The sequence below is a fragment of the Gossypium hirsutum genome, chromosome A12 (assembly GCF_007990345.1).
Source record: "Gossypium hirsutum isolate 1008001.06 chromosome A12, Gossypium_hirsutum_v2.1, whole genome shotgun sequence".
Taxonomy (NCBI): domain Eukaryota; kingdom Viridiplantae; phylum Streptophyta; class Magnoliopsida; order Malvales; family Malvaceae; genus Gossypium; species Gossypium hirsutum.
The window spans coordinates 78709506-78721526 of NC_053435.1; the positions used below are offsets into that span (position 1 = coordinate 78709506).

Below are 12021 nucleotides of genomic sequence, written 5' to 3' on the forward strand. Positions count from 1 at the left end.
GCCGGGCCGGACCAGGCCCAGACCAAAAAACTTACCCGAAGCCCGGCCCATTTTCTAAACATGCCTCATTTTTTATCCAAGTCTATTTTTCGTACCTATATTTTACCCAAACCCTCTCATTTTTCGGACGGAACTTCGGGTGGGCCGGGCCGCCCGGCCATGCAGACCTCTACCCGTAACACTATTTGCCTTCAGATTCATTCCGGATAAGAACTAGTTAAAACCCCAACCTGAGTTGAAATATGTCAAGAAAAAGGAAATAGAAAACAAATTCGGACAGTCCAACAAAAATACTGACATTGATATTATATTTGGTTATTATTTAATCCATATGTTTTATAATATTCTTTCGTAAAATAAAATAAAAATAATATAATTTAAAAAATGAATAAAAATTGTTTGTAAAAAATAAAATTTCTTCAAAATAAATGAAAAACAATGACTAAATAATAATTAGTGCACCACCGACATCATCTTCTTATTGGTGTCTTTTGTCTAAATAATAATTAATGGACCACCGACATCATCTCCTTATTGGTGTCTTTTGTCTATGATATTATGAGCAATTTATTTTATACATATTTTAATAAATTTATGCATTTTAACCTTTTAGTTTAGTCAAAATCACAAGTTGTACCAAAAATAACTAAATTCACGTATTTGTGTATTGTTTAAGGATAATATAGGTTTTAACTCTTGATAATATAAATTTTTTTTTCAAAACTTTGATATCTATACTTTCTTATTATTATTTATTTTGATCTTTAGACTTATAACTAGATCTATTTTGATATTTAAATTTAGATTTAATCAAAATTTGATAATATAAAACCAGATCGAGTGAACCAAAAACTGACCAATATAAAAGTCCGAATAAAAGATTAAACTAATTGTCGTGAAAATTATTTGAAATTGGTAAAAATTAAAAATAAATAAAAAAATCAATAATTAAACAAATTGAATAAAAAAATTTATTTTTTTAAAACAATTAATTTAATTATTGTTAGTTTGATGATTGAATTAAGAAAGTTGGTCAACTAAAAAATTAATAGTTTTATTTATTCAACCATTGGTCTGATTATTAAAACATTAAATATAACACTTTAAAATTGTACTGTATTATCACTTAAAAATTTATTAGTTTTTTAAATTCATAGGTCAAAATAAACTTCATTGTTAAATTCAAGTACCAAAATAGAATAAAACGTAAAAGTGAACTTAATTACCAAATTCAAAAGTAAAAATCATATTAACCCTCATTTTAACTTCCATATAAATCTAACTTCATATTCTAGTTCTGAATACCAGTATTTTCCCTCTAATTATGATTTCAAATTTAAGGCTTAAATAAAAGTAACTGAGGAGTTATTATTGAGCTTAATTGTAAAACCTATGATAAGAGTGGTTTATATTTGCTCCCAGATGAACTTTTGGAATAAAAAACGCTTTTGAGATAAAAACATTACTAAATAAAATGTTTTTTGAACTTTTTAAAAGTACTTTTTGGGAAAAAAAAATGATTTGCAAAAATATTTTTTTTTGACCAAATGCAGAAGTAAAAAAATTTAACTTTTACATAAAAGTGTATTTTGACCCAAAAGTACTTCTGAGAAGCAATTTTAAACTAGCCCTGAGATACCACCTTCATTCCCATTTCTCGACCTAGCCTGCTTGCTTCTTTGTTAGCTGAACATGTTCACTTCCCTTTCATTATTATCCTCAATTCAGTTATTATACCCAAGCATTTTAGTTAAATATCCATAGTAACTAGTAGCATATCTATCCATGGAAGCGCAAAAAGATAAACACTATATTTTATCAAAAACACATTTCACAACAGAATTGATCTTCAAACAAAAAGGCTGGTTTAGGTTGCATTACTTGGGGAAAAAAATCTCCTCTAATCCATGCTGAAGGTTCTTGCGTTAGAATTTGGAGCCCTATTTGACAAAGCATCATTACTATTCCTTCACATTACCAGAAGATTCTGGGGGTGGCTTCACAATACTTAGTTGGCCTCCATCCTTGTTAGCAACGGTGGCCGCTTTTATCTCATTGCAGTGATTTATGAACTTGGTCAACTCCTGCTCTCATCAAGTAAAGAAGAGACTCCGTTACTGTTCACAAACTCTGTCACTGTTATTCACAGTGCCAAGAAATACACGTATATCCGATGGAAAGAAAAGAAAATATATCTCTGCATGTAGCTTCATGAATCAATAATTATGATGTGCAATGCCAGTCTTCCATTAGAAAAAAAAATATAGCTCAAATGACCCCCATATATTCTTTAAATTCTTAAAATCTTCAACTAACACAAATACTCGTAACAAACTCCAGCTTATATTCTATTTAGGCTAAGCTCAGCATAAGTCAAAGACTAAATAACAAACCTACATGTATGCAAAGAATCGGACACTCAGTCAAGCAAGTGATATAAAGAACTACACATGTACATAGCAAAATTAAAAAGATTTTAAGTGATACAGTGTGTAGATCCAGCATCAAAATGAAACAATTATAAGGCCCCATAGATAAGCTGAAGTAAGCAAATAGTTGTCAAAACCTTCCAATTCCAGTGGCTAACAGTTTTGCTACTTAGGAACCAAAAACACAGTGAACAAGTGAGAGATCAAGGTGAATTCAAGCTCACAGTTTTTCTTTAATACAAGTGAATTTGATCCAGAGTGCCATAGGATTGGTAATTTAACCACAAAATCGTTGCTAATATTTAATAATTGTGACCTGATACACCTAAAATCAGCAAAACAAAATAAATCCCAGCTAGCAAATTGAACCTCGACGACTAAACGAAAGCACTATAAGCAACTACTAATTCAATCTCAATTAAATTCAATCAAACAGCTCGTAAAACTGCAAAACAACAGAAAAAGCAATAGATTCAAAGAAAATGAGCAAGGAAAGAGAGACAATTGAATCTTTACTCGATCAGCGTCCATCTCTTTTGTCATCTTCGATGGTTTGACCACTCTCTTACCTGCAAAGAATCGATTTTTTTTTTAAATATAGAACCAAAACATTTTAAAAACAAAAGCTAAGAGTGTTATATAAGTAAACAAGAAACCTTTGCGAATGTGAGGAACTTTTCCATGGCGATTGGGAGGGATTGTTTTCTGCTTTTTTTGCCCCTTGAAGAGATTTCCTTTCTGCGTCATCTTTCTCCCTCTCAACCTCTCTTGATTGTTAGGGTTTTGGGCGGACAGCTTGTTTTTTTCTCTTAAGCGGGTGCGTCCTAAGGTTGAGGTTTTGTCATTTGGAGTGAAAGGCCCATTGACCCATTTTATATAGCCTCAAACCACCCCCTTTTGGGCCTCTTGGCTTCTCCTATTTAAAAAGATTATATAAGTTTGGAGCTCATGCTAAAATTTTCCCCATTAACATCCAATTGAAATACTTCTCTAAAAATTTAAGGGGTTTCTTTTTCAAATTAATTATTTTCCAATAACATCTGAATAGTTTCTAGTAAGACTTAATAACATTGAGATAAAATCAATCTCGAATTCGAGGAAATATTCAATAATACCAATTAAAATAATATCGATTTACGTAAAATTACGAACTAAGTGATGAATCTAACGATAATACAAAATAACAATTCAAAATGTTGATATATTGGTATTGTTTCACTCCACCATGTGATGACAATGCTTAAACTCTTTTGGGGTGAAACCCCTTGTGTCTTGACTTTCCTCTGTTGGAACGGCATAACTTGGTTTGCTAAAACATACAACAAAGTTCGTGAATAAAATAATTTGCAAGAAGTTGACCTCATTCGCTAGTGATTTCATCTTCAACTACCTCTAATATCAAGCAAGAGATTGCTTATTCTATCTTTCTAACTTGCACTTTCGTATTTGGACTCAATGGCATGTGCAAGTATTTATCATTATTACAAAGCTTGACTATGCCCACAACTTCAATTCTATTAAAACTTTTGATCCGTTCTCAATATTTCTTTCGGTTGAGATATTATCCAATTCAATTTTGAAATAAAAAAAATATTTTGGATTAAAATATTATTTATATAGTCCTAAAATATTTTTTCTTATAATATACGATATTAAATTTTTTTAGATTTCATATCAAATTTAATCTTACTTGAATGTTGATTTGAATACAAATCAAATTAAAAGATAAAAAAATGTCAAGCTGAATTGAATAAAATTAGAATATCTACACCTTTTCTGTCCTAGCTATACATTTCTCTTAGATCTTGATTGAGTCTTCCCTTTGCATTATCCATCTCCCTATATTGTGCTAGATTTTTTATGTTGTTTGTGTCTGAAATGAGCTTCCAATTCACTTTAGTACTTCTTAAGATAATATTGATCTATTCTTACCTATGTTCAGGAGACAACATTAGTTAACTCTTTCGTCTCACATATACATGAGAATCAGTCTCACATAAGAACCCTTGATTGGAGATGTGAGCTTGCAGGCTTTTTTATAAAATTAACTCAAAAAATTAATTAATTAAATAAATGATTTATTTTTTTGATAAAATATGTAAATAACCTAAAATTTATAGTATAAGTTAGTGGAGCCAAAGTGTTTGGTGCCACAAACATACTACGTTAACAATCGAAATAAAAAAAATCAATTTTTTAGTAGAGCCTGTATAAATATTAGAGAAATACTACGATTTTAAAAAAAAATAGAGGGTGCTTTAAACAAATTTTCCTTTTTCTGGTGGAGTTAAATAATTTAGCACTACCAAATTTCAACGCATCTACCTTTTGTCCTTTTTTTTTGTTTTTCTTTATTTGTTTATTATTATTTTTTAAATTGTTTATTATTTATTTTATAATATTTTAAATGTTTTATAATATTTTTTATTCAAACTTTTTTTTTTGAAATTTTTATTTTTTAAAATTGTTTATTATTTGTTTTATAATATTTTAAATGTTTTATAATATTTATTTATTCAAACATTTTTAAAATTTATTTATAAAATTGTTTATTATTTGCTTTATAATATTTTAAATGTTTTGTAATATTTGTCTATTAAAACGTTTTTTTAATTTATTTATAATTTATTTTATAATATTTTAAATGTTTTATAATATTTGTTTATTCAAACGTTTTTTAATTTGTTTATTATTTTTTATAATTTTTAAATATTTTTAAATATTTGTTTATTCAAACATTTTTTAATTATATTTAAATTTTTAAAAAATAACATTTTATTTGGTGGAGCCATTTAGAATGGCTTCACCACTTTATTACAAGTGTAATTTTTCTTTAAAATTTATTTTTTTAATATAAAAATTTAAACTTTGATATTTTATTTTGGTGGAGCCATTCTTTATGGCTCCACCACTTAGTTTTCTAATATATATAGAATGGTGAAATTGTTGTGTTTAGTAGGAGAGTTCAAAAATTCTATTGAAGATGAATAACGAGGTGTTTTTGGTGTACATTCTTTTTTATGGTGAAATTGTAGAAAGTGATGTTAGTTGTGTATTTCAAGGTCGGCAAATAGTAGAGTTGCGATTAAAAAAATGTGAAGCTAGCAGAAATGAAAAGGAAGATCAGTGCGAAAATAGCTATCCATTGTGGAAGGGCGACATTCAGATTATTTTACAAGTTTCCAATCTCTACAGATCCGTTGAAATTTTGCGAGATGCAACTGTCAGATGATGATAACTTGGGCACTATGATGGAAATATGGTGGTCGACTGGGAGTGAGAACCCTCAACCAGTTGAGTTATTTTCTGAGTTAGCGGGCTTAGAGCCTATTAAGAATGTTAGTTCAATAAGTCAACATGGTGGATTTGACTTTGATCTTAATGTCGAATAGACAAACCAGTTAGAATGCGGAGGGATATCGCAGATATCTGAAAATCCAAATTATGGTGGGAGTTCATTTAACAACTCTACCCCCATTCCCCACCTACAAATACATTCAGAGGTGATAATAAGCCTACAGGCAGACGCCGGAGAAAGGACCAATAATGGTGAAGATTCTGATCAGGACATTGAAGATTTTAGTGACCCCGTTGTTGATGAGGTTCCGGATGATATTGGCGATGAAGGCCTTGAGAAGATTGAAGATACTCATGGCCCTTTATTCAGTAACCCGAGTCGTGGCATTGTTTTACAAAATGAACCTAGGGGCGACATGTTGAACATAGATCCAGATGTAGCGCATGCATCCAAGTTCCCTGAGTGCGCTGATATAGTACCTGCTCATAGATTGGTGTCAAATTGGTAGTTGGAAGAGTTGGCAGTTGGGCAACAGTTTGAGAACAAGGCGGACTGTGTGTTTGCCATCAAACAGTACAACATGAAGTTGTCGATTGATTACAAGGTTGCCAAGTTTACACTGACATTATATGTTGGGGAATGTTGGGGAGTCAGCGATAGATATGGCTAGCGGGTTCGGGTTATATTTATACAAAGGACTCAACAGTGGCAAATACAAAAATTAGAAGGGCATCATACATGTACTATTGCATGTATTTCTCAAGCGCATCGAAAATTGGATGCCAAAAGTATTTGCAACTGCATCATGCCACTAGTGAAAGATTGCCCAAACATTCCTGTGTTGACATTAATTGCGGACATACAAGCCCGATTCCAATATAGAGTGTCGTACAGGAAAGTGTGGTGGGCGAAACAAATGGCCTTGCAACAATTGTACAGCGACTAGGATGAGTCATACAATGAACTTCAGGGTTGGATTTCAGTGATGGTAGAGTACATCCCAGGAACTGTCGTGGACTTGTAAACATTACCCTATAGAGGCCTAAATGGACAATTGGAATTGGGGAGAAGAGTTTTCCCTCGATTGTTCTGGACTTTCGGTCCATACGTTAGGGAATTCTCCTATTGCAAACCGTTAGTGTAGGTTGATGCAATGTGACTTTATGGAAAATACACGCAAATAATTCTGCTTGCAGTTTCACAAGACGATAATAGAAATGTACTACCGATCGCTTTAGCCATCGTGGAGTCGAAAAACTCTGAATCGTGGGCATATTTTATTCGAAACTTGCGAAGACATGTTGTTAAGCAAGACAATATTTGCATTATCTCTGACAGATCAAAAGGCCTTGTTGCTGTGATTCGGTAATCTGAGGTTCCGTGAAGGTCCGTCTACTGTATTTATCATATCACTGTCAACTTCCAAAATGAGTACAAGAACAAAAACTGGCGTAAACAAACTGTGAACATGGGTAAAAATATCGTATTTAAATTCATATTTGTAAATATTTCGAGTCAATTCCCTAATTAGGATGGTAACGTGTTTTATTAGAATATATGCATAGGATACGAGCTGGAAGCACACCAATTCAGACATAAGTTGGCGATGTTAGAGACTGATATGGTGGGGTCCAAACCTTCTCTTAGACAGTGGTTGGGTAGTATAAAGCCATGGCAATGGGCTCAATGTTTTGACGAGAGGTACCGATACGGTCATATGACTACCAACCTAGTTAAGATCGTTAACTCCGTCTTGAGGCGTACATATCACTTGCCAATTTTAGTGGTTTTTTTAGCCACATTTTATAGGCTGGCAACCTTAATGCCAAAAATGGGTTTGGGGCAGGACACGTGCACGTCGAACAGATCAAGGACACCTTGAAAGAGAATGCTCAAAGGGTAGGTCCATGAATGTAGAACTATATTCCTGAAACTTGAAAACTTTTCGAGTGATAGAGTACATCGGTCATCAATCGGGGATCCCGCCATGGTCCTACAGAGTTGATCTCTGAAACAAGCAATGTGAATATGGATGTTCCAAAGACTATGGTACCCGTGTGCGCATGTGGTTGCAGCATGTGATACCTACAATTTGAATGTTGAGTAATATATCGACAATGTGTACATGTTTGAATGCACGTTACGTATTTGGGGTAGCAAGTTCCCCATATTAAGGGATGTATCGACATGAGAAATACAACCGCCTACATTTAAAATGTTGCAATGCTATGTGCAGAATACGACATCCATAATAACTGCACAATATAACATAATGAGTGAAGTCACATCACTTACTGCAAGTGGATAAGTTAAATCAACGTTACTTAAACCATATTAATATATATATTACTTTCTCTCCTAAGGATGTCTCTATCATTTGACGGTAAATGATTAATGTCTGGCTCGCACCAATTCTTGGAGACGTGGCCTATCTGAAATCGAAACAAACACGTTAGCACTTAAAATTGGGAAAATATTATCCATACTTATGGTTCGTTAAATGTTAAGTATAATTTTGTTTTTACCTATTTATAAGTGGCCACAAATATGGTTGGTGCCTACTAGCGGCTAGAAATGACATTCTGTATAGAGCCCAGGACTACAGCAGACCCAAACAACCAGCCATGTTACTAACCCCATGTTTTGTTGCTCATTAAAGCTCACAGTACAATATGGCCAACATTAATGATCCCCAGCTGTAAGTACCGGCACAAGAGAAATCCTCTAATAGAGGAAAGTACTTTAAGTGGGCCCTATTAGACATGTTGTCTGGCATAAGTACCCCCGATCAGTTGCATAATATAGCTCGAGCAGCACACATCACCTAGTGCCTAGTAGAGGTGCTCGATAACTCTTTAAATTTTGCTTTGAACCAATGCAATGTCAAGCATGTGAAATTTTGTTCCCCATCACTAGGGGACCGTCCAAGCAATCTTTGGCATAGTACTGAAGGTTCCAACACTTTGTTGTGGCCCGTGATCACAGCACCCAGTGGCGAATTTGGGGGGCTGGCAGTGGCCCCAGCCCCCCCTAAAATTATAAAAAAATATTTATTGTTTAGTCCTTTTAGATTTTAAAACTTTGGCCCCCCTTAAATTGTTGTTTTTGAACATTAAAAAATAAAACTTTATCTTTTTTATTTTATCCATATAATATATTTTAACTTTTTAACTTTAAATGTTTATATAATATATTATTGTAATCAACATTAATATAACATTAAATGTAATATTGATATATTTCCAACTTTCTTTTTTTAGATGATAGTTTTTAATATAATATTAAATGTGAATTTAGGTTAAAATTCAATTTGTTAACTAGTGAAAAAGAAGTCTCTTCTCCTATTGCTATTAACAACTACTGTCATCAACATCTTCTAAGGTTTTTCTTTTTATCTTTTTGCAATTTTACAATTGTTTTTAATTTTATTTTATAGTTATTAATTTTGTTTTTATTGTGTTTTAAAGTTTATAGTTTAATTTTATTTTATAGTTATTTATTTTATTTTATCTTTTAAGATATTGTAGTTATGAAGTCGAAAACAATTGATTCATTTTTTAAAAAGAAAAGTACAGAGACTACACAATCACCTTAGAAGCGTCACAAATTGAGGTAACACCTTCATCATTTTTTCCTTTAAACTCTGATACTCGTCCTTCTAAAATTCCTAGAGTTGAAGATGAGGCACTTAATTTGTCTAACTTAGAACGTGAACCTGGGTTACGTAAGCAAATATATCAGTATCCGATTAATATGTGTGATGAAATTTGAAGAGCTTATATTAAGGCTGGACCTTATCAACCTATTCTTTCAGAATATCCTGCTTCCAATTCAAAAAAGCATCCTCGTTATTTTCAACCATCATGGTTTAAACAATTTTCCTGGTTAGAATATTCACCTTCTAAAAATGCAGTATTTTGTTTTCCTTGTTTTCTTTTTAATAACAGTCCAACTAGTCATTTTGGATTAACAGCATTTACTCATAATGGCTTTAGTAATTGGAAAAAGGTACACGATGGATGCAATTGTGCTTTTTTGACACATATGGGAAAAGATCCGAATTCACTGCATAACAATGCACAACGAGCTTATGTTTAATGAATCAAGCTCAACATATTGAAGTATCACTTGATAGACAAACTACAAAACAAATTTCAGCTAATCGTCTACATCTGAAAACTAGTATAGATGTTGTTCGATGGTTGTCATTTCAAGGGTGTGCTTTTAGAGGTCATGATGAAAGCTCGGGATCAAAAAATCTTGGGAACTTTCTTGAATTGTTATCACTATTAGCATCATATGATGAGAAAGTTGAAGATGTTTTGAAAAGTGCTCTACAAAATGCTAGTTATACTTCTTCAACAATACAAAAAGAGATATTGCAAATTTATGCCAATAGAGTTCGTAGTGTAATTCGTGAAGAAATTGGTAACAGAAAGTTCAGCATTATTGTAGATGAAGCGAGAGACGAGTCAAAAAAAGAGCAAATGGCAATTATTTTGAGATTTGTTGATAAACAATGACAGGTAAAAGAACAATTTTTTGATATAGTCTATGTTAAAGATACTGCATCATTGACTTTGAAGAATGTGATTTTTAATGTTGTGATTTTTAATGTTCTCTTGCAACATAGTTTTGACATACAAAATATCCGAGGTCAAGGCTATGATGGAGCAAGCAATATGCGTGGGGAATTTAACGGCTTGCAAGCTTTGATTTTGAATGATTGTCAATATGCTTATTATGTTCATTTTTTTGCTCATCGTCTTCAATTAGCATTGGTTGCAGCAGCTAGAAAAGTGGTTGAAGTGCATCAATTCTTTAAAGACTTGTCTGATATTGTTAATATTGCTTTGACTTCTTCCAAATGACACGATGAATTACAAAAAGCCCAAGTAGCTGAAATATCTCATTTGGTATCCATCAATGAGTTAGCAACTAGAACAGGAATGAATCAGATTGGCACTTTACAACGTCCTGGTGAGACTCGATGGAGTTCCCATTTAAATTCAATTACTAGTTTACTGAAGATGTACAATGCTACTAGCGCAGTTCTTAAAAATCTAAAAAATACCGCTTCTAACTATTCTCAGCGAGGAGATGCTCATAACGCATATAATAGATTGAGATCTTTTGAGTTTATTTTTATTTTGCATGTGATGAAGGAAGTTTTAGGGATTACTGATAACCTTTGTCAAGCTCTGCAACGTCGTTCTCAAGATATATTAAATGCCATGAGTTTAGTTTTGAAAACGAAAGATTTAATTCAAAAGTTGAGAGATGATGGATGGAATGAATTGTTGAAAAATATGATATCTTTTTGTGAAACTTCGGAGTTGGATTTTCCAGATATGAATGCTCAATACATTGTGGGTTGTAGTCGCAACAAGAAGGAAGATGTTACAGTGGAGCATCATTATCGAGTGGATGTATTTTTTGCTACAATAGATACTCAGTTGCAAGAATTGAAGAGCAGGTTTAACGAAAATGTTTTCGAGCTTCTCACTTTTACTAAAACTTTAGATCCTAAGGAGTTTTTCAAGTTATTTGATATTGAAAAAATTTGCATTCTTGTGAACAAGTTCTATCCAGAAGATTTTTCTCAACAAGAGAAAGAATGTCTCCTATATGAGTTGAAGCATTATGAACTTGATGTATGTAAGCATCCTGATTTGAGAAAAATATCAACACTTTCTGAACTTTGCAGAGGCTTAGTTGAAAGTAGAAAGTTAGTCATGTACCCACTTGTTGACAGATTGATTCGTCTTATATTGACTCTTCCAGCTTCAACAACATCCTCAGAACGTGCTTTTTCTGCTATGAAGATTGTGAAGACTCGACTTCATAGTAAGATAGAAGATGATTTTTTAAAAAGTTCTTTGGTTATGTACATTGAGAAAGAAATTGCAGAAAATTTTGATATAAACGAAATAATTGATGATTTTAGTAAGGTCAATGATCAAAGAGTGCAATTCAAATAAATTTTAAGATTACTTTCTAGCTTATTTTTAGTTATTAAATTATTTTTCTTTAATTAATTTTTATTTTTAAATTTATTATATTTCATTATCTCGCCCCCCTCTTGAAATTTCCTGGCTTCGCCCCTGACAGCACATCAACTCGTAACCCAAGTTGCATAGTGATGTCTTCCAATATGATAGTGCACTTCCCGCACATCATAATGAAGGTGTCAGTCTCCGTACACCACTGATCAACCAAGGTGGATATTAAGTTCGCCCTCAGGTCGAACTTTCGGATCAATGGGACATCTCCAAATCCCACCAACTGTAAGTA

At 32.5% G+C, this 12021-nt stretch overlaps 2 protein-coding genes across 2 annotated transcripts; one reads left to right on the forward strand and one right to left on the reverse strand.

Moving 5' to 3' along the window:
• Window positions 1-1788: 1788 nt before the first annotated feature.
• Window positions 1789-3333, reverse strand: LOC107894899 (uncharacterized). The gene is made up of 3 exons (XM_041082754.1): window positions 3086-3333; window positions 2946-2998; window positions 1789-2084 (listed from the first exon to the last, which is right to left on the reverse strand). Exons 1-3 carry the CDS (start codon window positions 3174-3176, stop codon window positions 1962-1964), a joined length of 267 nt encoding a protein of 88 aa, XP_040938688.1. The 5' UTR covers window positions 3177-3333; the 3' UTR covers window positions 1789-1961.
• A 7343-nt stretch (window positions 3334-10676) lies between these two features.
• On the forward strand, window positions 10677-11708 carry LOC107894597 (uncharacterized). The gene has a single exon (XM_016819853.2). The coding sequence runs from the start codon at window positions 10677-10679 to the stop codon at window positions 11706-11708; it is 1032 nt and encodes a 343-aa protein (XP_016675342.2).
• Window positions 11709-12021: the final 313 nt, after the last annotated feature.